General features: G+C 36.0%; 1 protein-coding gene and 1 long non-coding RNA gene across 2 annotated transcripts; both read right to left on the bottom strand.

The window, feature by feature from the left end:
• Positions 1-5: 5 nt before the first annotated feature.
• Positions 6-22363, bottom strand: LOC131525709 (uncharacterized). Its single transcript, XM_058753620.1, has 13 exons — positions 21735-22363; positions 19820-19915; positions 19440-19673; positions 19171-19321; positions 18876-19043; positions 5751-5837; positions 4643-4853; positions 2397-3003; positions 1974-2069; positions 1632-1865; positions 1345-1495; positions 1198-1257; positions 6-838 (listed from the first exon to the last, which is right to left on the bottom strand). Exons 1-13 carry the CDS (start codon positions 22314-22316, stop codon positions 273-275), a joined length of 3243 nt encoding a protein of 1080 aa, XP_058609603.1. The 5' UTR covers positions 22317-22363; the 3' UTR covers positions 6-272.
• Positions 6892-9797, bottom strand: LOC131525717 (uncharacterized). Its single transcript, XR_009267274.1, has 4 exons — positions 8871-9797; positions 8591-8711; positions 8426-8480; positions 6892-7536 (listed from the first exon to the last, which is right to left on the bottom strand). It is a non-coding gene; the product is annotated as an uncharacterized LOC131525717 (long non-coding RNA).
• Positions 22364-26072: the final 3709 nt, after the last annotated feature.

The raw sequence follows: 26072 nt of genomic DNA, 5'->3' as shown, positions 1-26072 counted from the left end.
CAACATTTCCGGAATTCAGGTTGCATATTACAGAAATGTAAACACGTGACGTGTACAGGCATAAAATATTGCAGCAATCCCACATAAATGTAAATGCATTATTATATGAGGGGTAGAGTCCTACTGAAGATCTGAAGCTCTTTACTCTTATCTTTTTTCGATCTAATCAAATCTGTTACATCAACAAGTGTGTATTGTTACTAAGCAGCAACATCTTTCAAATCCCATTAACTATTTTAGGCAATTCAGCATGTGCTGAATCCATGGACCATCTATTTTATATCACACAGTTTCACTGTTGGATATTCAGCTGATCCAAATAATCTGTACACAAATGGAAAAATAAACCTAAACCCAGGATAGAGAGGCTGAGTGAATGTAGTCTGGACTCTGTGGATGAGGGTCATTGTGTCAGAGACGCTGTAGAAAGACAGAATGCCAATACTGCGATCCACATACACTCCTATTCTACGGGAGCTGGACACTACAGAGAGTTTAGTCTGCTGGTTATTTTGACAGAATGTGTAACTGGAAGGAGAGCAGATTAAACACCAAGACTGATCATTACTTCCAAATTTGCTCTTATTACCCCATCCCTTTCTGCTTATACTCTGATAAGACACTGATATACACACACAATAATCACCACTCCATTCAACCTCCCAGTAGCAGCGTTCACGCACGCTCTCAATACACAACACCTGTGGCCAAAAACTAAATCTGTCTGGATGATCAGGACACTCTTGGTGTGTTCTACTGTAAGTCACCACTCTGTTCCCCTCAGACAGATTGAGGTGTTCATGCACTGTGTTTGGATCCAGAGTAAATTGACAGAAATCTGATGGAGACAAAAAAACATGATCTGCACCAAAATCTGTAGTTTCAATAATTAAAACATTAAATTAATCTTTGTTAGTTTTTCATATCATATTTTACATTTATTTTAAAACACTGATGTAGAGTATTCTGATAACAAGTTTTGCCAAATGTGCATGGGATCCATTTTATCTGAAGAATGTAAATAAATATCTTATCTTCATGTTTCCCTAGTATATCTGAAAAATTCATAGAAAAAAAAATACACTGATTTATCAGTGTTCATAATTGGACCTTTTCCTGTAAGAATGTTATATATATATTTTTTTTTATCGACAACAATCCTATATTTTGAGTGTTCCAATTTTCCTTGTAACTTACACTGTAGAAAGTCTTTCCTGCTCTCATACTCTGGGGTGGGAATGATCTGGATGCATATCACTGTGGAAAACAACACACATGCATACAGTTTCAGTGTAAAAGAACTAGATAGATAAATAGAATACTAATGAGTCTCCAGAACTTTACCTCTTCCAGCGAGTTTTTCAGTCTCTTCTCTGCAGAAATCCTCCAGTTTCTGTCTCAGTTTAGAGACTGATTTTCCTACAACATCCAAAGAACCATCAGCGATGCTGGGAACATCTGGAGATCCAGGAGGAACAGGGAGAGACGGGAAACTCTGCACAGACACAAAAACAAACAATCAGAGAATACATTTAAGACAGAAATATTTCATAGTAAATAAATACTGCTCAAGTGTCAATAAAATCTGTTAAAGCTCTCAGTAATGAAAAGACTGATGGTCATGATGCTACCTGGAGGAAATGGGTGTGATTATGTGTCTGTGAAAGCTGCTGCAGCTCAGCATTTCTCCTCCTTAGTTGATCAATTTCATGCTCTAGTTCTTTCAAGAGTCTTTCAGCTCGACTCACTACAATCTTTTCTCGATCTCTGATCGTCTGTGTGATCTCAGAGCGTCTTCTCTCAATGGAGCGGATGAGCTCAGTAAAGATCCTCTCGTTGGTCTCCACTGCTGTCTGTGCAGAGCGCTGTAGGACACACAGTCTGTGCTTCAGTGGGACTGAAAATCACCCTCAATAACCAACTGAAGAAGAGTCTTTACTAAACCAGTGCTGCTGTTTCTCCTCCGAACTCACCTTGTGAGCCTCCACAGCCTCTTTCAGTTCCTGAAGCTTCTTCTCTCGCTCCTGGATTTGCTGCTGGAATTTTCTCTGTGTCTGAACCAAGTGTTTCTGTAGGACAAAAGCAGAAAGTCACAGAAATATATTGACTGAAAACAAAAGTTCTAATTGTTTTTGTATGTGACTACCGCTTTTGTGTTTTTATCTCACAGAACTGGATGAATGACATTCTTAACCATGAAAAAACACATAAATGAATGACTTCCTGCTATAGCTGGAAGTCTAGCTAACTTTTTTTCTCTAGTGTCACTCTTATTTGTCTATCATTGTCTTATAAAAATGTAAATCTATTACAGCTGTTAATGATACAATGTTAAGGTCATGTGAAATGTGATTTGTTATTGTCGCAACAGACAGAATCAGCATACAATGCCGTACCTGTTTCTCGGCCCTCTCCACTGCACTTGAGACAGTTTTGTGTTTTTTGTGTTCATCCACCACACAGAGCACACAAATGCAACACTTGTCAGTGCGGCAGTAAATGTCCAGCAGTTTTTCATGTTTCTGGCAGATCATCTTCTGTAGTCGTCCAGTGGCATCCATTAGATCGTGTCTCTTTCCTTTGAAGAGATTCTCATGTTGTTCAAGGTGATTTTGACAGAAAGAGTTCAGACACACCAGACAGGACTTCACAGCTTTGTGTTTTCTTCCAATACAGACGTCACACTCCACATCTCCAGGTCCAGCAGGAACAGTTTGGAATTCAGTTTTCTTCAGTTTCTCCACCACTTCAGCCAGCATGGTGTTTTTACCTAAAGCTGGTCTTGGTATGAAGGTCTGTCGGCACTGAGGGCAGCTGTAGACTCTCTTCTGATCCTCTTGATTCCAGTGGTCTGTAATGCAGCTCTTACAGTAACTGTGTCCACAGGGAATGGCTACTGGATCCTTCAGCAAATCCAGACACACTGAACAGCTGAACTGCTCTGCTGAAACACTTGCTTCAGCCATTTCACTGCATGCACTCACAGACAGAGACACAACACAGCTAAACGGCACTTAGGTTTTATTTTCCCTGAACTGGAGAGGACTGGAATAGTTTCCTGGTTCTCTGTTTGAGAGACGTGTGCAAATCAGGTATGCCTGTGAAGTACAAAAGTCTTGTTTGCAAAAGGCTTGTTTGCAAAAGGTTTGATCGCTGACAATGCAACCATCTAATCGATTTCAGTTACTTACAGTACAAACACAAATAAAGTGTCACGATCACCAGCTGGAGTGTCCATAAGCTCCCCCAGGGGCACTCCTTACTACTCCATTCCATCACAAACTACATTTTCCATAAACCTTTGCCTGGACTTTTGTTCTGTGATTACTTCCACCTGTGTATCATTAGCTTGTTAAGGTCTGTGTGTTTATAAGGTCCGTGCTTGATTTATTAGGTGTTTCTCAAATGGAAGGTATCGCAATCGGAAGGATCCTTGGAAGACAGCCTTCGTTTTGAGTCCGTCATTCTTCTCATTTGGAAAGATGCATCAGGTGTACGCGTGGCTACATCATAATTGTGTCCGCACCCTAGTCCACAACACGAAAACGTCAAAGAGAGAGGGTGAAAATGGAAGATGTCATACCGCTGCTTTTCCACTATTTTTGGGAAATGGAGAATGATATCAGGAGTTTGTGCAATCATGCTGTTATGCGCAGAAGGTGCTTTCTTCTGTGCTTGCATCTTTGCAAAGGACGTGGTGGGGTAAGTGAAAAGAAAGGGTTTTTTTTCTCGCTAGGGGGATAATTAATTGCAGGTGTGTTAGCTTAATGCTTAAATGTTTTAGATAGTGATAGTTTTCAACTTCTTTATCCGACTTATTTTTAAATATCACAAAATAATCCAATTTTACAAAGTTTAAACACATGCAAGAGAGAACTGTTTGTGTTAATTTTGTAACAAGACCTAGTCTGCTACATATAAACATGCATTCACTGAAAACATGTAAACAGTATGATTTTTTTTTTTTTTTTTTATGGAGTGAAAGTGACCTTTGACTTGTTCAGTTAATATTAAAGTGTATTTGTAACAATTGCTGCATGATTTCCATTACTTTAAACTGTACATTTCTGAAATGTGCATTTTCACACAGCCACCTCTGATAACAGATCATTCTAAATTGTGAGGATGTGTATTTTTCCTGTAGAGTTGCTTTGAAACTGTGTATTTTGAAAAGCACTATACAAATAAATGTGAATCTACACTGTTTCAATCTGTTTACTTCATTTTGAACAAATGTTTATGCAAAAAGATAAACCTGTATATTTTAAAGGCTAAAGAAACAAATGTTTTCATTTATGTTATTCAGTAATTGCCATCAGTTACAGAATATTCTTCACATTAAAAAAAACAATGGCAATAAATGCAATAATCACTATAGGTCCAAAGTGATACATTTTTAAGCTTACTGAAAAGATTGTAACAACTAATAGAATATGAAAAATTAACAAAATATTAAATTGTAAAATACAAGAATAAAAAGGAAAACTTCACTTTGTCTGAATTGTTTTCTTTTTCTACAAATTTTTCAAGTAGAGACAAATCTTTCATTTCTCTCCCTGGCCTCCCTCTCCCGTCTCTCCTCTGCTTCTCTTGATAAGCTATATCCGCTTTGAGCAGTGACAGAAAAGAATGCTCCCTGCACCTCCCTCTTTTCTTGCCTCTTTTCTCCATCTTGTCTGTTGTCTCTGTCCCTTCGTCTTCCAGCACAACTGAGCTTGTTCCTGCCTTGTCTTCTTGGATGGAGGAAATTAGGACTGGGGGTGACACTGAAGCAGATTGCCCTAATACCTCATCCATTAGCACAAACCAGGGCCAGGTTGCTGCAGTTGGTTTCCCATCATCTGTCCCCTGGCCTGATGCAGGACATTTACAATCCTAATGAGTACAGACATGGCATGTTGTGATGTTTCGGTAAATTTATATCAGGGGTCCCCAAACTTGGTCCTGGAGGGGCGGTGTCCTGCAGAGTTTAGCTCCAACTTGCCTCAACACACCTGCCTACTACTATATCTAGTAAGAGCTTGATTAGCTGGTTCAAGTGTGTTTTATTAGGATTGGAGCTCAACTCTGCAGGACAGTGGCCCTCCAGGACCGAAGTTGCCCACCCCTGAGCTTGGGTGTACATAATGAGAAATAATACCTTATATTTTTTCTTTAAATTATCCCATTTCTTCTTTGCCTGGAGTGGGGTGACTGTGCCCTGCAGACCCATCTTCTCTAAGATAAGTCTAGTCAAGTAAAAAAAAATCTAAATGTCCCATTGTGCACCTAAAACCTAAAAAATATAAAAGGCAACAACATCATATAAGTGACCCTGGACAACAAAACCAGTCATAAGGGTAAGTTTTTTTAAATGTATACATCATGTATAAATAAGCTTTCCATTGATGTATGGTTTGTTAGGATCGGACAATATTTGGCCGAGATACAACTATTTGAATATCTGGAATCTGAGGGTGCAAAAAAATCTAAATATTGAGAAAATCACCTTTAAAGTTGTCCAGATGAAGTTCTTAGCAATGCATATTACTAATCAAAAATTAAGTTGATATATTTACAGTAGGAAAGTTCCAAAATATCTTCATGGAACATGATCTTAATATCCTGATTTTTAGCATAAAAGAAAAATGGATCATTTTGACCCAAACAATGTATTGTTGGCTATCGCTACAAATAGACTTGTGCTGCTTAAGACTGCTTTTGTGCTCCAGGCTCACATATAAAATAGTGAACTTTCTCTCACTTCCAACCATTCAGGGCAGAGTTCCTTCCCCCTGTGAAGAGACTGTCCTTTTCAGCTCGGAGACGTATGAAGGGCTCTGTTTGTTCTTTGGTCCCTGTCAATGACACACTATTTGTTATCGTTTATAAAGACAATTAACTGTCATTACACTGCATGACTACAGATGAATGAATGAATGAATGATGTACACAGAGCACCCCCTACTGTTAATAGTATCAGTCCTGATTAAATTAGCTGAAAATGTAACATTTTGAAACAAAAATAAAATATTCAAACTACATTAAATCATTGTTCGGTAACAATTTACATGTCCCATTAGCTAGCATTACTTAATGGATTAACAAACATTAACGATGACCAATACATGTCATACACTATTTATGAATCCTACCTTGTTAACATTAGTTAATAACATACAACTGTTCCTTGTTAGATCAAGCTAGCTCAGATCTATTAAACAGTACGTAGGCCTGCAACTTTTCATTCTAATAAGACAAAAATGGTATTTATGTTATGGTAATTACTACAGTCTAATATTTTCTATGGCAAACATCTGTGGTCTCACAGTGCTTTACAGCATGTGTGGTTTACCAGTAAGTGGCAAATTTACAACACAACATAAGAAAAAATAAGTGCTTTCATCTCTGAAAACATTTTTGTCTTACATTTCATAACAAACTCGGGCGTGCTCGATGCTTTGCTTTGTTATAAATTAATTGATTGTCATTCACTGCATTGCATTAAAAGCCAGTTATTATAAAGATTTTTAATTAAAAAACGTACTTCAAAATTAAGTTTTAATTATTTTCGTGCCGTGACCTTGGGGGTGGGAACGTGTGACTTAGCCACGCGCACTTACTAGACAGCGTTTAATGCTGAGGAGGACACTAGTCTACAAGCCTCCGAAGGACTGAACTAAAGTAAAAACTAAAGGTTCCTGGAGGCACCTTTTGGGGTTCTTCACTTCGCCACGGTGGCGGAACTCTCTGTAGAGCCTCTAGGCACCCTTTAAAAAGGGGTGGTTCTCTGAGGAACTTTTAACGGTTCCTGGAGGAACCCTTTTATTAAGAATGGTCAGGAACCACCTTGGTGCTTCGAGGCACCATTTCTCAATTTCAGTTCTTTAATATTTGTTCCCCTCTCCCTCCCTCTAGTTTATTGTTCCTGCTATTGACATTTAATTATTTTAATAAACAAACAGAAAAACTAAAATGAATACATATCAAACATTGTTTATTGATTAACAACAACAATATCCATAGAAGTTTCAAATAAATAATCAATACTGCACATCACAATCAAATTCATGGGAACACCAGTGTTAATATTGTTATAAATAAAAAAAATAAAAAACTTACACCTTGACAAAACCATAAACAAATAAATGTGACTCAAATATCTTAGAACTTTAAAACAATCATACCTCAAAAATAGTACAATTCAAATGAGCAAATTTAATGTACATCGCAGTCAATGATAACATTCTTTCTTGTTCTAAATGGAGGTCACAGATTGGGAAAATTCACACAGGAAATTTTAAGAAATTGATAAGCCTCAAGACAGCTGTAGGTAGCTTGATGATCTCCTCTTGAATACCCAACAAATGCAGCAGAAAAATAGTACACTTTGCTGTACGTTTAACAGCTTTTCTGTATAATGTTGAATAGAACAAAGGCACTTATAAGGTGAAATCATGTTGGTGGGTTCGTCAGCAAGTAGCTCCTCACCATCAGGAAAATCTGCAGTGCTGCTCTCACCAAATGGGTCTCCATTACCACAGTTAGTGTAAGATTCTGTGTAGTTCGTTGAAAAAGGAGGGATTTACATAAAATTTAATAACAAAATATTGACATTTATTCATTTAGCACATGGTTTTATTCAGAGTATCTTTAAAATGAGTATTTTGTTATATTAGCGTACTGATTAATGGTTGTGGACTAGTTCAATGCAATATCTATTGCAATAACACACAGTGTATGTATATTTGAATGTATTTATGTATGTATGTGTTCGTGTGTATGTATATATACTGTACACAGGTGCATCTAAAAAAAAATTGAATATCGTGAAAAAGTTCATTTTTTTTCTCTAACTTGTTTCAAAAAGTGAAACTTTCAGATATTCTAGATTCATTACATGTAAAGTAAAACATTAAAAAAAAAATTTTTTTTTGTTTTAATCTTAATGATTACAGCTTACAGATCACGAAAGCCAAAAATATTTACATTTTAGTTGAATTAAATGACCATCCCTACAGTACAAATTCCGGGTGTCTGCAGCAACACACATTAAAGCCTGAACAATAGTTTGGTGAGCTGTCGAACATGGTTCACTTGGAGCTGTAATGATTTGTTTTGCTAGAGACAATAAGATTGATGATTTGAATAGCAATAGCTTTAACTGCAGCAATCCAATACTGGATTTTTGACTTGAGCTGTAAGCTCTAATCATCAAAATTAAAACAAACAAAAAAAAACTTTTGAAATGTTTTACTTTACATGTAATTAATCTAGAATATATGAAAGTTTCACTTTTGAAATAAGTTACAAAAACACTTTTCATGATATCCTAATTTGTTTTTTTGATGCACCTGTGTGTGTGTATGTGTATGTATATATATATATATATATGTATGTATATGTGTGTGTGTGTAAACCTCAAAATGCACAAACTCAGACTTACCTCAATTAATAATATACCATCCAGCACAGCAGGATCAGGAGCAAGGCTCGGATTTCTTAGAAGAAAATAAAAGTGGAAAAAAAATAAAACATATAAACTATAAGTAATTGAATGTTTTAGATCGGTTTCTGATGTTTCTCCTCAATTGTTCACTTATTTACACACCTTCAAAAGATGAGGTAAGTCCAAAGAGATCACTTTATTGTCAGCCAGCAACAGACATCAGCAGCTCCAGCAGTCCACTACAGAGCCATATTCATGAAACATACAACGTCTTCATTAACTGCTAAAAAAAACAAAAACAAAAGAAAACATAAATTATAAACTCTTTAATTCAATTCAGTGTAACATTAATATTGTATATAATTTTGGATTAATGTTAGGCCTCACTCTGAAACACTATTTCAGTTATTTCAAAGTAAAAAAAAAAAAAAGGTCTACTTACATTAGTGCTGCTCAGTGAACCCTGTTAAATGTATAGGTTCTGAGGAGAGAAAAGGACAAAAACAGTTTTTTTCTGTAAGTTAAATGAATCGAAAAATAAGCTATTAGATAGTCTACATGTAACATGGATGGGTAACGATTAACAAACGTAAACGACAACAAATTAGTTCAGAAAAGAACAGAGTTACAATGACTAAAAGTGAATATAATGAACAAAGCTGACTAAAAATCGCCGTTTGTGATTTAATACTCTCCATTTCGTCCCACGAAGTTCATTATGATAGCTAGCATCGCGGCTATTAAATTAGCGGTTAAAATGGTAAACAACAAACATTTAAATATAAAAACATACAGTTAAGCGTGTCAGTACAGAAATTTGTGTACAAATAGTAAATCTGTATATTTATTTTGGAGAATTTACTCACCTTTTGTTAGACAGTCCTGCGCTGTGGTTGTTTCTTTGAGGAGAGGAACCGTTAATGATGCTTTGTATTTGAAATCGCACTTGCGCGCGCGCGAGCAGACAGCAGGTGCGCGAGGACATTTTCTTCTTCTTGACAACAGCATACTTTTTTATTATATTAATTGTTAAACAATTATTTCTGAATAATTGAAACTTATTTCATTAGGGAAATAAAAATTCTAAATATTACACTTGTACTGATTGTTATAATTAGTGTATTTTTAATGAAATCAATGTGTTGAGCCATATTTAGTTCAATAATATTTTTAATGTTTGCTTTAAAGTTTCAGGGAAAACAATATCTACCTTCAAATAATTTTACATTTGTTTCTAAACTAAAAACTATTTTTCAGTTATTGCAGTATTTAAGTTATACAACAAAAGTATTTAAAATCCAACAAATGGAGGCATAAAAGTGCAATCTGACAGAAAGAAATAAAGAAAATAATCTGTAATACCATGGTGTAGCCACTGCCTGTATGGCCTTATATGTGTATATTCCTATTGCTGAAAACAGTGTTTTCAGACATAATTTTAGATATACCTGGCTGATTTGTATATTTTGCATGTCCCTTTTTGACAATTTGTAAGACTATTTAGTCTTTTCTAATCATGCCCAAGTTTTTGTTTTCACATGCCAAGTGCCACAAAAGTGATTATGTTCCATACCATTCCAAAAAGTAAATAATAATAATAATAATAATAATAATCAGTCCTATTTCATTTCTGTCACATGAATCTCTGGGTTCCTCCAGATGCTGGCTTATACAAGTCAGATCTTCCAGGAACCATTTCAATGTTAACAGATCTTACAATAACCCTTTTAAAAAATTTGAGTTCCTCCAGGAACCTTCAGAGCACTTTGAGGTCTCAGTGTAATGAAAGGGTGACTCCAGAACCTCAGAAGTGGAAACAAAGTGCTTCAAGGATCCCATAAGTTCTTGCAAGAACTGCAAAGACTGAAATGGTTCCTCCAGGAACCCTATTATGAAAAAAAGAGCTTTGAGGCACTTAAATTACATTTTGAAGTTCCTTGAGTACTCAAAGGGATATTTGAGGCACCTTTAGTTTGTACAGTGTAGGAAGGATGCAGCCTTCCGTTTGAGAAGCACCCATAGTGTGCCAGTCATTGTTTCCTGTCTGTGTGTTCCCAGTTGATGTTCTCTCTTGCCTACACTGAGTGGTTTATGCTAGTAATGGTGAAGTGAAGCTTTCAACCCAATTGTATCAGAAAAAGGTTCATTACTCGAAGCTTTTTAAAAAATGGTTCATGCTGTGGCCATCTTGTGGTCAAAAAAAAATGAATAACACCTTCCAAAGTGCTGTGATTCATTAGAGCTGCTGGTTTCACATCTGGTTCTACAACCGATTCCTTGTTTCAATTTATTGTATGGCCATTGTCGAAGTCATTCATTTGTGTCGGTGTACTGCCACTAAAATAATTCAAATAAATCAAACATAAACTCGTGAATTAAATTTGTGATCTGTCAATGTTAATTCCTCAGTCCTTGGACTGTTATTTCATGGGCAAAGTTCATTTGACCTTAATATATAAATTAGGATAAAAAGAAAACAATGCAATTGGATTATCTGTGTTTGTGTTTTAATAAACTTTTGTGCTTGCACTTGGATTCTCACCCCTCCTTGTCTTGGCTCACATGTAACATAAAGGCTTTAACAGAGTGTATTGCTTGACTATGCTGTTTATACTTAACTGCATGAAGCTGCAATATTGAATTTTAACTGTGACGATCATCATTGAGATCTGTCAAGGTTGTGTCCCATGCCTTCAGCCCAAGTCACATTAGACGATCAGTGAGGAGAATGGATGAATCCACACAGAAAAATGATGATGATGATTATAATGATCAGTGCATCAATTGTATTCAATGTACAATAGAAGTAATGTATGCTACATTTTTGTAATATGATTTTACGTTATCAACATGGTTTTTCCTGGTATCAAAATGCACCACTTTATTTTAAGGACTAATTCTCACTATTAACTAGTTGCTCATTAGCATGAATATTATTAGCATATTGGCTGTTTATTAGTGCTTATAATGTGCATATTAATGTTTTATTCTGCATGATCATATTTTAAATCCCTTAATCCTACCCCATACCTAAATTTAACAACTAACTTATTATCCAACAATAAGAAGCAAATTAGGACTTTATTGAGGCAAAAGTTGTAATTAATAATTAGTTAGTAAGAATTGGTATCTGTGTATATGATACACAAACTCTCGGGTTGGATAAAGCAAACTAGTACACTCTTATAAAGTTTTAATCAATGAAGACTGTAATCAAGGTAAAGACGTACAATACACATACAGTAGTCATACATTAAGCACAGATGAGTTTGTTATTATTTACTATGTTTACATGCACCCTCATAATATGATTATAATAGATTTTTTTAGTAATATTGTGATTAAACTTTACCTCATGTAAACACAATACTTCAATCAAACTAATGTGATAAAGCTCATTGTAACAATAACTGCCTTTAATTATTGTCACAGTTTCACCAGGCTCTCTAACCACCTCCACTCAGCGATCCCAGTCACCAGCATTCTCATCACCACTATCTGCAAGTCATTACAATATGTCGCCTTATTTCATAATTACAGTGTATATGTATTTCTTTATTTACCCCAAAAGAACTGAAGTAAAATGTGACAACATGCCCCGTAGGTGGGTTACACTGAAACATCTGAGGGGCACGTTGTAACATGACCATATGACAGCTTAAAATGCTATCTGATATAATGAAAAAATATACAAGACAAACTAAAAATATTTTGTCAATAAAATAAAATAGAATTTATTTTTCATATAAAATAATGGTGTTTTTTTAAGAATTAAAAATAATGCATTTTGACAGTGAACACATTGCAACCATGCCTCGGACGGCCCTGATCGCACACACAGCTATACAATATAGTTTAAAACAATGTGGGCAAATAGATGGAGAAACACATTCAGAAAAACACAGAGATTAACGCTCCCCTCTACTCCCTCCGCACACAGCACAATTAGTTATAGTTACTAGTTACTTCTCACAAATAGTAACTGAGTTAGTAACTGAGTTACACCATTATAAAAAGTAACTAATTACCAGGGAAAGTAACTATTGTGTTACTTTTTTATTTATTTAAATGTTCAAATACGTCAAATAACTTGGATGCCCCCAATATTAAATATGTTAAATGAATGAAATGGACACTAAACAGAATAAATTATTATTACAAAACATTGCACACTAATCTACACTATTTAATGTTGCTGTGGGACAATGTGAGAGGCACCTATTAAATTCAATACATTATTGGACAGTAAATATTATCAAACCTCTACGGACACCTCGGCAATAGAATCACCATTGGCTAGAAAATTTTTTAGTTTACTCACCAGACTAATATTAATTATCTCATATACTATTTTATATATATAAAGCTTATGTTTGTAAAATGGCACAGTTTTTTTTTTTTTTTTTTATGTTTTTTAAATGTCTGACACTTAGCATCAGTCAGTCAAACATGCGCGCGCAGTCAGCGGAGTATAAACGAGGCTTCAGCCGTCAGTCTGAAGGTCTGGCTACAGCTACCAAACACACCTGGATTGTGGCATTTTCTTTCTGTGGACTTTTCTTTCCAGATTTACTTGCAAGCTTGTGGATTATCACTCATTTTGGATTGTATATACACTGGTGGACTCACTTTGGGACTTTTTCAGCACTCTAAATACTGTCACGATTCACTCTGGGAGCAACGAGGAGATGCTGAACATAGACTTTAATAAACAAAAACGGAGGGATATAGACATGGAAACTCAGGGATGACATATAATGACGTTTAACAGCGGACGACAAAACTCAACACAGAAAAACTCCTTAAATGCACAACTCAATAAGGGGAAGACGAGACACACCTGGAATCAAATAGAACACATTCAGGGAACAGGAACAGGAAGACCATATATGGGCATGGGAAAACACGAGGGAAAACTAGATCGAAACACATTGGCCGTTTCTCAAACAGAAGGCTGCATCCTTCGGAGGTCGCATTTGTAGGCTGCATACGTCATAAAGAAGATCTTATTTTAGAATATTAATAGTTATAAATTTGACCATTATTCTTAGTTAAGTGTAAATCGTTGTAATATGCTTATGACTCGCAAATGTAATGCTCAGTTAATTGAAATAAACTTAAATTACAAAAGTAATGTATAGAACAACTTTATTCATGTCATTTTTTAATTTTCCAGCAGCCCCATTTTCTCCAGAACTGTCCTAAAAGAAAACAAAAAGGGAAAACTTATGAATATTATTAAGACAGGGCTGCAGTGGTAAGAAAATATGTGTAACGGAGCTGACAGAAGCGTGAGGTGTGCGGATCCATCTGCAGAGCTTTATTAAAAGGCGTGATCATGAAATAGGCATTGGTCGATACACAGCAAACAGACATAGATGAGGCAAGACAAAGAGTATTCCTAGGACAAGCGTGGGTCTTCGATCGGCGAACAGTATCCAACAGGGCAAGGCAAAGAGAGATAATCTAGGTACGCAGCAGTAATCCAGGCAGGGGCAAACACAATCCGAAAAAGCAAGGCAAAGGGTTAATGCAAGATACACAGGCTAGAATGAAAACAGGCAAGACTATGACTATGAAAACTTTCATATTTACTTAAAGCACAAAATGAACATGAATAAACATCAGAAAGTATTTTATTTCAACCGCAGAACACACCATTTTTCAAGGGAAGATGACATTGAACCTGCATTGAAAACAGATGAGCGCACATGTGCATATATAGCTCCCATTCGGGGCGTAGTTCACGGGATTTTGTCCACAGAATGATAAGAGCACAAGTTTTAACATGTTATTTTATTATTTAACACTCAGTAATTTAACGTAAGCGCTGCAAGCCATGCATACAGCGCCGGACATGACAGATTTTCTGGTGCGCAAAACAAGTACTTTAAAGGAATACCAGCTACCGTGGCAGCCAACAACAGCGCAGTTTAACCCTCCGCGCGTTTTTATTTTTAGTTATATTGAAAAAGTTTAAATTCAGTCTTTTTTACCCTGTTTTAACATGTATTTCTATGGAGACAGGCTGTAGATGTCAGGCAAGATGGAGGATAGCAGGGGCGGCACATAATATCTGCGTTCTGATTGGTCAGATCGCCTGTCAATCAAGCTCTTTGTGAACGGTCAATTACAAATATTTTGCAGGGCCAAAAATTAAATAAGTACATTTTCAATAAACTGTTGGTTAATATAAATTCTAAGCAGATAGATTTGATCACATTTACAAAAATATTTCTCTGTAACAAATTAACCTATGACATTTAAACCAGATTCTATTGTTAGGCTATTAATGTAGAGAAGTACACTATTCTGTTTCAAAGTAAATGTTAATTCCTACTGCAGAGACAAACTGCGTTCAAACAGTATAACGGTTATTCTCACAAATACAAATTACTATGCTAAAACTGGGCTGTGGTTGAAAAATGAAGTAACCGGAGGGTGAAAACTTTTTGAATTTGAAGATTAGGGTAAATTGAACTTATTTTGTCTTCTAGGAAACATGTAAGCATCGTCTGTAACTTCTAAAGGGCAGTACTAAATGAAAAAAAAGAAAAGAAAAGATAATTAGGAAAAATAAGAAAAATGTATACATCTTCATTCAAAAGTTTTCACCCCCTGGCTCTTAATGCATGGTTTTTCCTTCTGGAGCATCAGTGAGCGTTTGAACCTTCTGTAATAGTTACATATGAGTCCCTCAGTTGTCCTCAGTGTGAAAAGATGGATCTCAAAATCATACACTCATTGTTGGAAAGGGTTCAAATACACAAAAATGCTGAAAAACCAATCATCTTTTATGTCTTATTCAGGTCAGTACTGAATTGCTAAATAAACAATAACATGCATTTTGAATTATCCCTCTTATTTTGGGAAAATAATTAACATTTTGCAGATTCTGCAAGAGGGATGTAAACGTTTGACCTCAACTGTGTGTATATACAGTATATATATATACACACACACACACACACACACATATATATATATATATATATATATATATATACTGCACTGTATAAAATCCATAAAATAGAATTTTTGCACTAAATTGTGTTGTGCTTTAGAGTTAACAGAAATGTCCATAAAATGAAAGCATAATGTCCTGGCAGAAAATTAACAGTACATTTCCCAGTTTTTAATTTTTATTTTTTTACAGTACGTTAATTTTCTTTCAGGACATCAATAATTTTATGGACATTTCTCTTACCCCTAAAACACAACTGAATGAAGTGCAAAATACTAAATAAATTCCTTTGCATTAATAAAATGTATTAAGCCTTATTTTTACCGTTTTTTTTTTTTTTATGGATTTTTTAAATTTTTTTTCTTAAATTTCCGTTTCAAGCTGGGAAGATATTCTTCTTGTCAGTTAACTTTCTGCTTTTTCAATCTTTTTTTACAATCTGGATGCAGTCACTTGTTCTGATCTACCCACATGGCTGTGAGATGAAAAGGGCAGCATGGTGTAAGAACGGCCAATGCTCAACACCCACACCTTCACTCACAAACTGACAGTACTGTTTCTCCACCCTCCACTTCAGACAGCTGCATCTGTGTGCAATGTCAAGCTGGTAAATATATGAATTATGTGCCTACATGTTAAAACACTTCACCCCAATATGAAAATTAAAATGGACTTATTCTGTGGAATGTATTTTTTTCTATGCAATGTTGTTTATTGTCAGTGTTAAACATAAAATTCATACATGTTTGAAACAACATGAGGGTGTGTAAATGATGGCAGAATGTACATTTTTGGGTGAACTATTCATTTAAGCTTGATCTTTTAACACAATACATGGAAAATATAAAAACATACACCTTTAATACACAATATACAATTAGAAATACAAAAATGATTCACTAACCCTAACCCTAAGATCTGTAAATCGGCACAAAAGAAGAAAACAGAGGCAGTCCATGTAATAGCTATTCACAATTTTCATATGAAGGTTTAACTAATGCCAGTGTAGTTGCTGCAAAAATTGACAGTGAAAGCAGGTTTGCAGCTCTGCTTCATGAGACCCTTGGCTCTTGTAAAATCCTGTTATACAGCTTCTGTCTAACCACAAGCTGTTGAGAGTATGAAGGCTGCAGCAAGAGGCCATACATTTTCCTGTTTCATGCACTGTGGGTTTTCAACCCATCACAAAAAAAAAAAAAAACTGCATACATACAATATGAACACAAGGTAAAACTTTATTTTAGGGTCTCTTAACTAGTTGCTTATTAGCATGCATATTACTAGAATATTAGCCATTTATTAGTAGTAATCAAGCACATATTAATGCCTTATTCTGCATGACCTTATTCTACATCCCTAATCCTACCCGATACCTAAACTTAACAACTACTAATTTACTATTTATAAGCAGCAAATTAGGAATTTATTGAGGGAAAAGTCGTAGTTAATAGTGAATAAGTGTTCCTTATTCTAAAGTGTTACTGAACACAACCTCAAACATATGTTGCCTGCATTATTATTTATATAACATTACTATAAGATGAATTTTAATTTGATGGGCCACCAGGCCACTTTTGCTTTGCTGTGCAGCACAAATCAGAGATGTAGGACAGAGATCTGCTATGACTATCCACTCAAATTCACAGACAAGTGTCAGATCTCTTGCATTCATACACTATTATATAACCCAGGATTTTTTTTTTTTTTTTACTTTTCAACACTGTGTTGCACAAACAGGGAACCCATGATGCTTAACCAATTTATTTATTGTTTTATCCTTCTCATACATTTATGGCCATATACATTTTGCCACACGTCTCCGAGGTTTCAGCTCACTACGCTGAATGATCTCTGATCCCTATTAGTTAATCTCACTTTTCTATTTCAGAAAATAACTCTTGACCATTACCAGTTCATCTCAATTTTCTTTTATTTCAGAAAATACTTATGACTACCATTAGTCGATCTCAATTTTCTTCCTAGAAAATACTCTTGATCAACAACATCCAGTGGCAACTCAATTTCCTTTTCAGAAAATAACTCTCAATTAGTGTCAATTGATCTCACAACTAGACTGGTCGATCTCAATTTTAGCCTTAAAAATACTCTTAATCGATTAGGAGCAAACCTAATTCCAGTTAATTCCAGAACAAACATCCCAAGTTTCATGAACTTAATGTCGCCTTCCACTTTTGTTCCATTCGTTGCAACTGAGTTCTTTTAGACAATATCAGTGGAGTCCATCTGGTCCTCTCCCTGAACTTTTATGCGGGGTAGGGCTGGAACTAAGTCCATAATCAGTCATGTCTGCTCTCGGGTCCAGACGAAAACCCTCAAGGTATCCCACTTCTGACACCAAACTGTCGTGGCAATTTTCTATTTCAATGAAGGTATGAGACAAAAGTCTTTTGAAGATTTATTTTCTTGCAAGAAAAAGTGACCGTCAATACAGTCATCACTGTCATGGCTGCAGAGTGAGACCCCAAATAACACTCTGACTTAGGATTTAAACCCTAATCAAACAATGATGCTTCTATTTCATCCAATTATAATGCATATTCAACATATATGTGTCCATTTAAGGTATCCAACCATGTCCCCAGATGTATTCCTAAGTATTTAATGCAAATTATTTAAGAAGCTATAGGACGTCTAAGAAGCTAAAATATTTTCGGTCTTGCACACACACACACGCACACACACAGAGTCTGACATTTGTGGTTTACGGGGACTCTCCATAGGTGTAATGGTTTTTATACTGTACAAACTGTATGTGCTATTGCCCTACACCTAAACCTACCCCTTACAGGAAACTACTGGCAATTTTTGAATTTCATAAAACACTGTTTTGTATGTTTTTTAAGCCTTTGGTTTTTCAGGGACACAGGAAGTGTCCTCATAAACCATGTTTATGTTGTAGTACCTATATGTTATTATACACATTTGTGTCCTCATAAACCATATATACCAGTACACACACACACACACACACACACACACACACACACACACGTCTGGTTTGCTATCCTTGTGGGGACTCTCCATAGGCGTAATGCTTTTTCTACTGTACAGTCTGTATTTTCTATTGCCCTACACCTAAACCTACCCCTTACAGGAAACTTTCTGCATTTTTAGATTTTCAAAAAACTTAACTCTGTGTGATTTATTAGCTTGTTTACCCGTGGAGACCTCAATTTAGGTCCCCACCATGACACGAGTCCCCATGAGTCTGTGTGTATTCAGGTTTAAGTCCCCACCTGAATAGAAAAACAGGTACACACACACACACACACACACACACACACACACACATATACATTTCCTGTTGGTCTTTTAGCACATCAAAATAACTCAAGCATACTCATGAAGCATTCAGACAATTTAACAAATCTCTTCTAAGTAAAGCAAATACTAATACTACTACTAATAAAATTTCCCTTACAGAGCTTTACTGGGGCTTTGTTTAGCTCTCTGTCAAAGCACTCCACGAAAACGCGAGCTGAGGGCAGAAGAGCGTGAATTTGTGACCTCTCAGTGATAATTTGTAAAAGGAAAAGTCTGTTCTTCCTCTAGTATTTGTTGTTTTATTGTGGTGAAAAAGCTTTTTCTTGATCACATGTACTGGGGGAGAAATGATCTGGATGCATCTCACTGTGGAAACCAACAGACATTTTCAGTGTAAAAAAAAAAAACTTTTACAAATTTTTAAAGCAGTTTTACATAATATTGAATTTTTTCCTGCTTATTTTGGACAACAAACGAGTCTCCAGTACTCTACCTTGACCAGATAGCGTTTCAATATTCTCTGTGCAGAAATCCTCCAAATTCTGTCTCAGCCGAGACACTGATTTTCCTACTTTATCAAAAGACCTCTCAGTGATTTTGGGAACATCTGGAGATCCAGGAGGAACAGGGAGAGACAGGTAACTCTACACAGACACAAAGACAAAAAAATTACACAGATGCTGTCATTTTTTATCATACTGCTCAGGGACCAATAAAAATCAGTAAAATCTGTAAAGAAGAGTTGAAAGATCATGGTATAACCTGGAGGAAATGGATGTGATCTTGTGTTTGTGAAAGCTGCTCCAGCTCAGCATTTATCAACCTCATTTGGTCAATCTCCTTCTCCAGTTGCTTCATAAGTGCTTCAGTTCGTCTCACTTCAGTCTTTTCTCGATCTCTGATCATCTGTGTGACCTCAGAGCGTCTTCTCTTAATGAAGCGGATGAGTTCAGTAAAGATCCTCTCACTGTCCTCCACTGCTGTCTGTGCAGAGCTCTGTAGGACACACATTACAATCAGCTCTTACTGCTGCTCACGGTCTGCTGTGTTTCAGTGGGACTGAAAATAACCCTCACTGACCGACTGCAGAAGAGTCTTAGCTGAGTCTGAAACCAGCAGTTCTTATTCTTCTCAAAACTCACCTTGTGAGCCTCCACAGCCTCTTTCAGCTCCCGAAGTCTTTTCTTTCTCTTCTTGATTTGCTGCTGGTATTTTCTCTGTGTATCACCCAAGTGTTTCTATAGGACAAAACAAATAACATTACATCACAGCAATATGAGTGATGTTTCAATTACAAAATGTTTTGAGGACTCCTGCCTTTGTCTCACAGAATATCTCTGGTTAAAAGATTAATAAAGCTAAAGCACCTGCTTGGGCAATGCTGTTAAAGTCTGTTTATTTATTTTTTATTTTTTGCAGTGAATGCTTGGCTATATTGGTGCCAGACACCACTGCCTCAGATATGACTGAGGCTACATTTACACTAATGCGTTTTCGTTTTAAAACGCATAATTTTGCAATCGGCAACAAAGATGTCCTTGCTTTTATTCGCCATTCATGCTCATTGTTGTACTTGACTAGTAACCAACTTCCTGTTTACACTTTTATGCGCATGCCCTGTGTGCATGAATGACCAATTACCATTGGTCTATGGAAATTAGGTCACAAATAGGTGTGCTCTGGAGCTCTGCTCTTTGACATGGACATCTTTTCTGTTTCATTTCTTCTGTTCAGTCCATCAAGGTCAGATGTCCATGATGAAAACATGATCACACTGGAGAGCTGCTTTATAGAAGTTGAGACATTGTGACAACAAGCTGTATTCTTATCTAGTGAGAAGATGCTTTGCTTAATTATTCGTGATGCTTTAAACTGTGTGATCGCCTACAGTAAGTGAAAATAAGCTACAAGTTCTTGGATCTGCATGCCATATATTCTTTTCCATATCCACTTTTTTCCTAATAAATCTACAGTTTTTTAAATTATGGGAGGCACTTTTTTTGTTTAGAGGAATTTCCACTCAAAAACTCTTAATCATTTCAAATAATTTCAAATTATAAAGTTGTGCGACAAATAATTCTTATCCATCAATTTGACTGAATGAGCTGTAAATTTTCCTTCACATTCTACTTTCAGACGTCAGGACGCTGCATTTTTTTCATCTTGATTATTCTCTTTTTTTCCTTTGCACTCCGCTGTAACAATATGAAAAATGAAAAATCTTATCATCTGTTACAAGGTTTATTTTCACATGAATGCTTTCAAATTGATTCATTTCACTTCTAATCCCTATTAGCACTACATGTTTCCGAAGCAGGAAAATACAATATTTGATATGTCAAAATGACATAAATCATTTTGAAATATTATGTAGTCTGTGTTACATAATATAAACACACATGTATAATATTGCTGCGATAATAATCGAGATTTTAGGGTTATTCATGGTCTGTTGAAATAATTAATGTATTTACTCTTTTTAATTTCCTTCTAAATGGTTGAAGGGTGAGTAGAAAAAGGTGGATACCACTGAGTCTACGGCACAAACAAGATTTGTGCACCGCGAATATAACCTGTTTTTGTATTCCAGAAATCAGGGTTAACTTACCGTTGTAGGGGTAGATACAAGCATCTCACACATTACTGAGTAATAGACACAATTCACACACCACCAACATACACATGCACACATAGTTATTAGTTTTTTTTTTATCACATTAAGCGGGTTTTTTTTTTTAGAATGTTCCATTTTGGTTTAAGAAGAAAAAACAGTATGGCGCGCTTTCTATGATGACTCATGCATTTGGCGCTCTTCTGAGAATATCTTGTGTGTTCACCGTTGCTGCAACATAGGGTTTCATGGCCCTTTAATCATTACGAACAGCACCATTTGCGCTCAAGATGTCTTTTAATGATTTTCTATTAGCTGTTGCATTTTTTTTTTTATCACTGTCACTCTAGTTCAGTACAGAATTATAGCTGTTTAATGATTTTGATAGTTTTATCAAAATTGCTTAAATTAAGCACACCAGTGTCTTTCAGTCTGTATAGGCCTACCTGTTTCTCTGTCCTCTCTGCTGCAGTTGATACAGTCTCATGGTTTTTGTGTTCATCCACCATACAGAGCATACATATACAACTCTGGTCAGAGCGGCAGAAAATGTCCAGCAGTTTATTATGTTTACGGCAGATCATCTTCTGAAGGTATCCAGTGGCATCCATTAGATTGTGTCTCTTACCTTTGAAGAGATTCTCATGTTGTTCAAGGTGGTTTTGACAGAAAGAGTTCAGACACACCAGACAGGACTTCACAGCTTTTTGTTTTCTTCCAATACAGACGTCACACTTCACATCTCCAGGTCCAGCAGGAACAGCAGGAACAGCAGTTTTGCATTCAGTCTTCTTCAGTTGCTCCACCACTTCAGCCAGCATGGTGTTTTTCTTTAAAGTGGGTCTTGGTCTGAAGGTCTGTCTGCATTGAGGACAGCTGTAGACTCTCTTCTGATCCTCTCGATTCCAGCAATGTTTAATGCAGCTCATACAGTAACTGTGTCCACAGGGAATAGTCACTGGATCCTTCAGCAAATCCAGACACACTGAACAGCTGAACTGGTCATGAGAAAACCTGGCTTCAGCCATTTCACAAAATGCAGAGACACAGTACAGCGAAACAGCACTAAAGTTTCTGTTTCCTCGAAGTGGAGAGTTGATGTAATTTCCTGTTTCTTTGTTTGAGAGACGTGAGCAAAATGAGTCTGTCCATGAAGTGCATTAAACTTGCCCTATCATTCATAATACAAAGATCCACTAGACAGCAGTCTCCTAAAAAAATACAGATGTAGTGAGCATGATGCTGCGCTATATTGAAATTCAATACACAAACACCTCCAACTGTCCATGCATTTTATGTTGACTTCTTTCATCGTAGACCAATTGTTTTCAAAGAAGAGAAATGTTGCAGTTAATTGTTAGTGGAAAAATGTGACCGATGGACTTGTTTGATAAATGATATACCTCAATTTTTATGATCAACATCAGTGGAAATTCTGTGGATATTTCAAATGAATAGGGCACAGAGTTGGCTTTAGGTGGTGGTAATCAGTTCTAATGTAGAGGGGTCATGTCATGAGGAAGCCCTTTTTCTTGACATATTGACACATAACAAGTCTGTCACAATCTGTGATGGAAGAAGCGAGGAATCAATTTCAACAGTCTTTAATATAATCCAAACAAGGGGAATTCACACAGGAAACGTCTGGAGACACACAAACATGACAAAGTAGACCCAACAAACACTAACTGAATGGTAATAATAAAATTGAATTGATTTAGAATCTATAGTGGAGTAAAACAATGACAGTTTTGTAGATGTATCGGTTTTGTATTTCTTCTGTTTTAAGTTGAGAGTATTTAATAAAATTTTGATGAAACTTATGTGAGTATAGGAGACCATAAGTCTAAGTGGATGTCCATTACATGCGGAGTCCCACAAGGCTTAATTCTTGCACCGCTCTTGTTCAACCTGTAATGAGAAGGAATACCTGCTTAAAAAACATTTTTTGTCAATAGCTTTTATCTAGCCATGTCAACTGTATTGTTATTTTGTGTTTTGATATTTTGTGGTTTCTTATTTGTTTTATTTTAGCTGTATTGTACAGCACTTTGGATCAACCGGTAGTTGTGTGAAAGTGCTTTGTAAAGAAAGAAAGAACCCAACTGCATATCACAGTTATGCAGATGACACTCAGGTTTGCCTAGCCCATTGCCTAATGACTACAGCCCTATTGACACCCTCTGCCAACGCATTGATGAAATTAACAGTTGGATGTGCCAAAACTGTCTTCAGTTAAAAAAAGAGAGAAAACTGAAGTCATTGCATTTGCAAACAAAGATGACTTTCTCAAGGTGAATGCATACCTTGACTCTAGGAGTCAAGTCAAGAATCTTGGTGTGATTCTGGAGTCAGACTAAATCAGCATACTATCATCTCAAAAGCATTGCAAGAATTAGATGTTTTGTTTCCAGTCAAAACTTGGAGAAACTCGTTAATGCCTTCATCACCAGCAGGGTGGACTATTGTAATGGTCTCCTCACCGGCCTTCCCAAGAAGACCATTAGACAGCAGCAGCTCATCCAGAACGCTGCTGCCAGGATTCTCACGAGAACCATAAAATCTGAGCATATCACACCAGTCCTCAGGTCCTTACACTGGCTTCCAGTTACATTTAGGATTGCTTTTAAAGTACTATTACTTGTTAATAAATCAATCAATGGCCTAGGACCTAAATACATTGCAGATATGCTCACTGAATATAAACCTAACAGACCACTCAGAGCATTAGAATCGATTCAGTTAGAAATACCAAGGGTTCACACAAAACAAGGGGAGTCTTCTTTTAGCTATTATGCCGCCCGCAGTTGGAACCAGCTTTCAGAAGAGATCAGATGCTAAAACATTAGCCACATTTAAATCCAGACTCAAAACCCATCTGTTTAGCTGTGCATTTACTGAATAAGCTACATCCTAACTGATTGCACTGTATTTTATACAGTGCAATCAGATATTTTCGGAAATATTTTTGATAAGCACGGTTTAATTTACCATCTGTATGCTGATGATTCTCAAATTTATTTCCCTATAAAATATGGGGAGCAACCTTCTCGAGTCTTTGTATAACTGTTTGGCTGATGTGAAGTGTTGGTTGGCAAACAACTTTCTCCAATTGAATGAGGACAAGTCAGAGTTTATTGTTTTTGGTCAGAAAGGATGTGGTATGGATTCTAATGACAATCTGTTATTGCTTCCTGGGAAAAACAAAAAACAAACTTTCCTTTGTGAAAAGCCTTGGCTTTATTTTTGACTCCGAGCTTAAATTCAATCACCAAATAAATGCTGTTGTTAAAAATTGTTTTTTTTATTATATATTTTTTAAATATCTTAGATCTATAGCCAAGCTGAAGTCTATACTCTCTTTCAGTGATTTGGAGAAGGTTATTCATACCTTTGTGTCTTCTCGTTTGGATTATTGCAACGCTTTGTATCTGGGTGCGAGTCAGGCCCCCCTCTCTCGCCTGCAGCTGGTTCAGAACTCAGCTGCTAGGCTTTAAACTGGAACCAAAAAAAGAGACCATATTACTCCTGTATTGATTTCACTACATTGGTTACCGATTCGATAGAGAATCCAGTATAAAGTGCTGTTATATGTTTTCAAATCTCTCCATGGCTTGGCACCAGAGTATGTTTCTGATTTAATTAGTCTACATCAACCTTTGAGATCTCTTAGCTCCAAGGATCAACTGTGTATGACAGTTCCTCGATCGCACTTGAAATGTAGAGGAGATAGAGATTTTTCCGTGGCAGCTCCTAGACTATGGGATGAGCTTCCGCTGTCCTTAAAAACATCTCCTACTCTAGGGTTGTCACGTGTCTGCCCTTCTAAGTTCCTGTTTGCCCTTATTTGGTTTAGTTCCGGTTCTTGTTAGTTAATCATCGTTTATTATCCCCACCTGTTTTGTATTAATCATCTCGTTTACTCCTTTGTTTCCTATTCTTTATAAGCATTCAGTTCCATTGAAGTTTTGTCCGATCTTAGTTACGTTTAGGTGTGTGTTTTTCTGTTCTCCCGAATATTTGATTAAATGTTATCTCTTACGAAATCGGCAGTTGTCTCCAGTGCCTTCCTGCACTGGAGACGCACCGTTACAAGGGGTAATTTCAGAGGATGTTAAAAAACGCATTTATTTTCTTTAGCTTTTAATAATGTGTTGTAAATTGTATGTATTTGGGTTGTATGTATTTGTTTTTTCTTTTTTTCATGTACAGCACTTTGGTGCCCATTGTGGTTTTTGAAAGTGTTTTAGAAATAAAGTTGAGTTAATTCATTTTAAATCAATTTTTTTATTTTTTTTTATTCCTTGCTTTTATTGTTTTGATTTATTTTAATTCCTTTTATGTAAAGCACTTTGAATTATTATTGTTTATGAAATATGCTCTATAAATAAACTTTACACAAAAAACTTTGGTTCTTTGTGGTACACTCTTAAGAAAAATGGTTCTAAACAGTACCCGAAAAGGGTTCTTCAGCTTGTAACAATAGCAGAACCCTTTTTGGTGCTAAATAGAACCCTTTTATAGGGTTCCATAAAGAACCATGCTTTGAATATGTTATATAGGACATTAATGGTCTTTTTAATGATAATTTATTTTCATTAATATTAGTATATTTATATCTTTAATAGTATTAATATTATTTGTATATATGATTTATTAATATAGTTTTTTACCCCTCTATCTGCCTGGTCTTATATTATCTTGTAGCCTCTATTAGGGTTTTACATAATAAAACAAAAACATGTCAATTAGGTACTTTTATTTATTCATTTTTAATGACATGC

The sequence above is a fragment of the Onychostoma macrolepis genome, chromosome 19 (assembly GCF_012432095.1).
Source record: "Onychostoma macrolepis isolate SWU-2019 chromosome 19, ASM1243209v1, whole genome shotgun sequence".
Classification (NCBI taxonomy): domain Eukaryota; kingdom Metazoa; phylum Chordata; class Actinopteri; order Cypriniformes; family Cyprinidae; genus Onychostoma; species Onychostoma macrolepis.
This window is presented reverse-complemented; position numbering and strand designations above follow the sequence as displayed.

Coding starts and splice junctions, on each gene's coding strand:
- LOC131525709 (XM_058753620.1), bottom strand. CDS start 22,316: ATGGCTGAAGCCAGGTTTTCTCATGACCAGTTCAGCTGTTCAGTGTGT. Junction 19,674..19,819: donor AGGCTGTGGAGGCTCACAAG/GTGAGTTTTGAG, acceptor TGTGTCCTACAG/AGCTCTGCACAGACAGCAGT. Junction 4,854..5,750: donor AAGGAACTCTGCCCTGAATG/GTTGGAAGTGAG, acceptor GTCCTGCATCAG/GCCAGGGGACAGATGATGGG.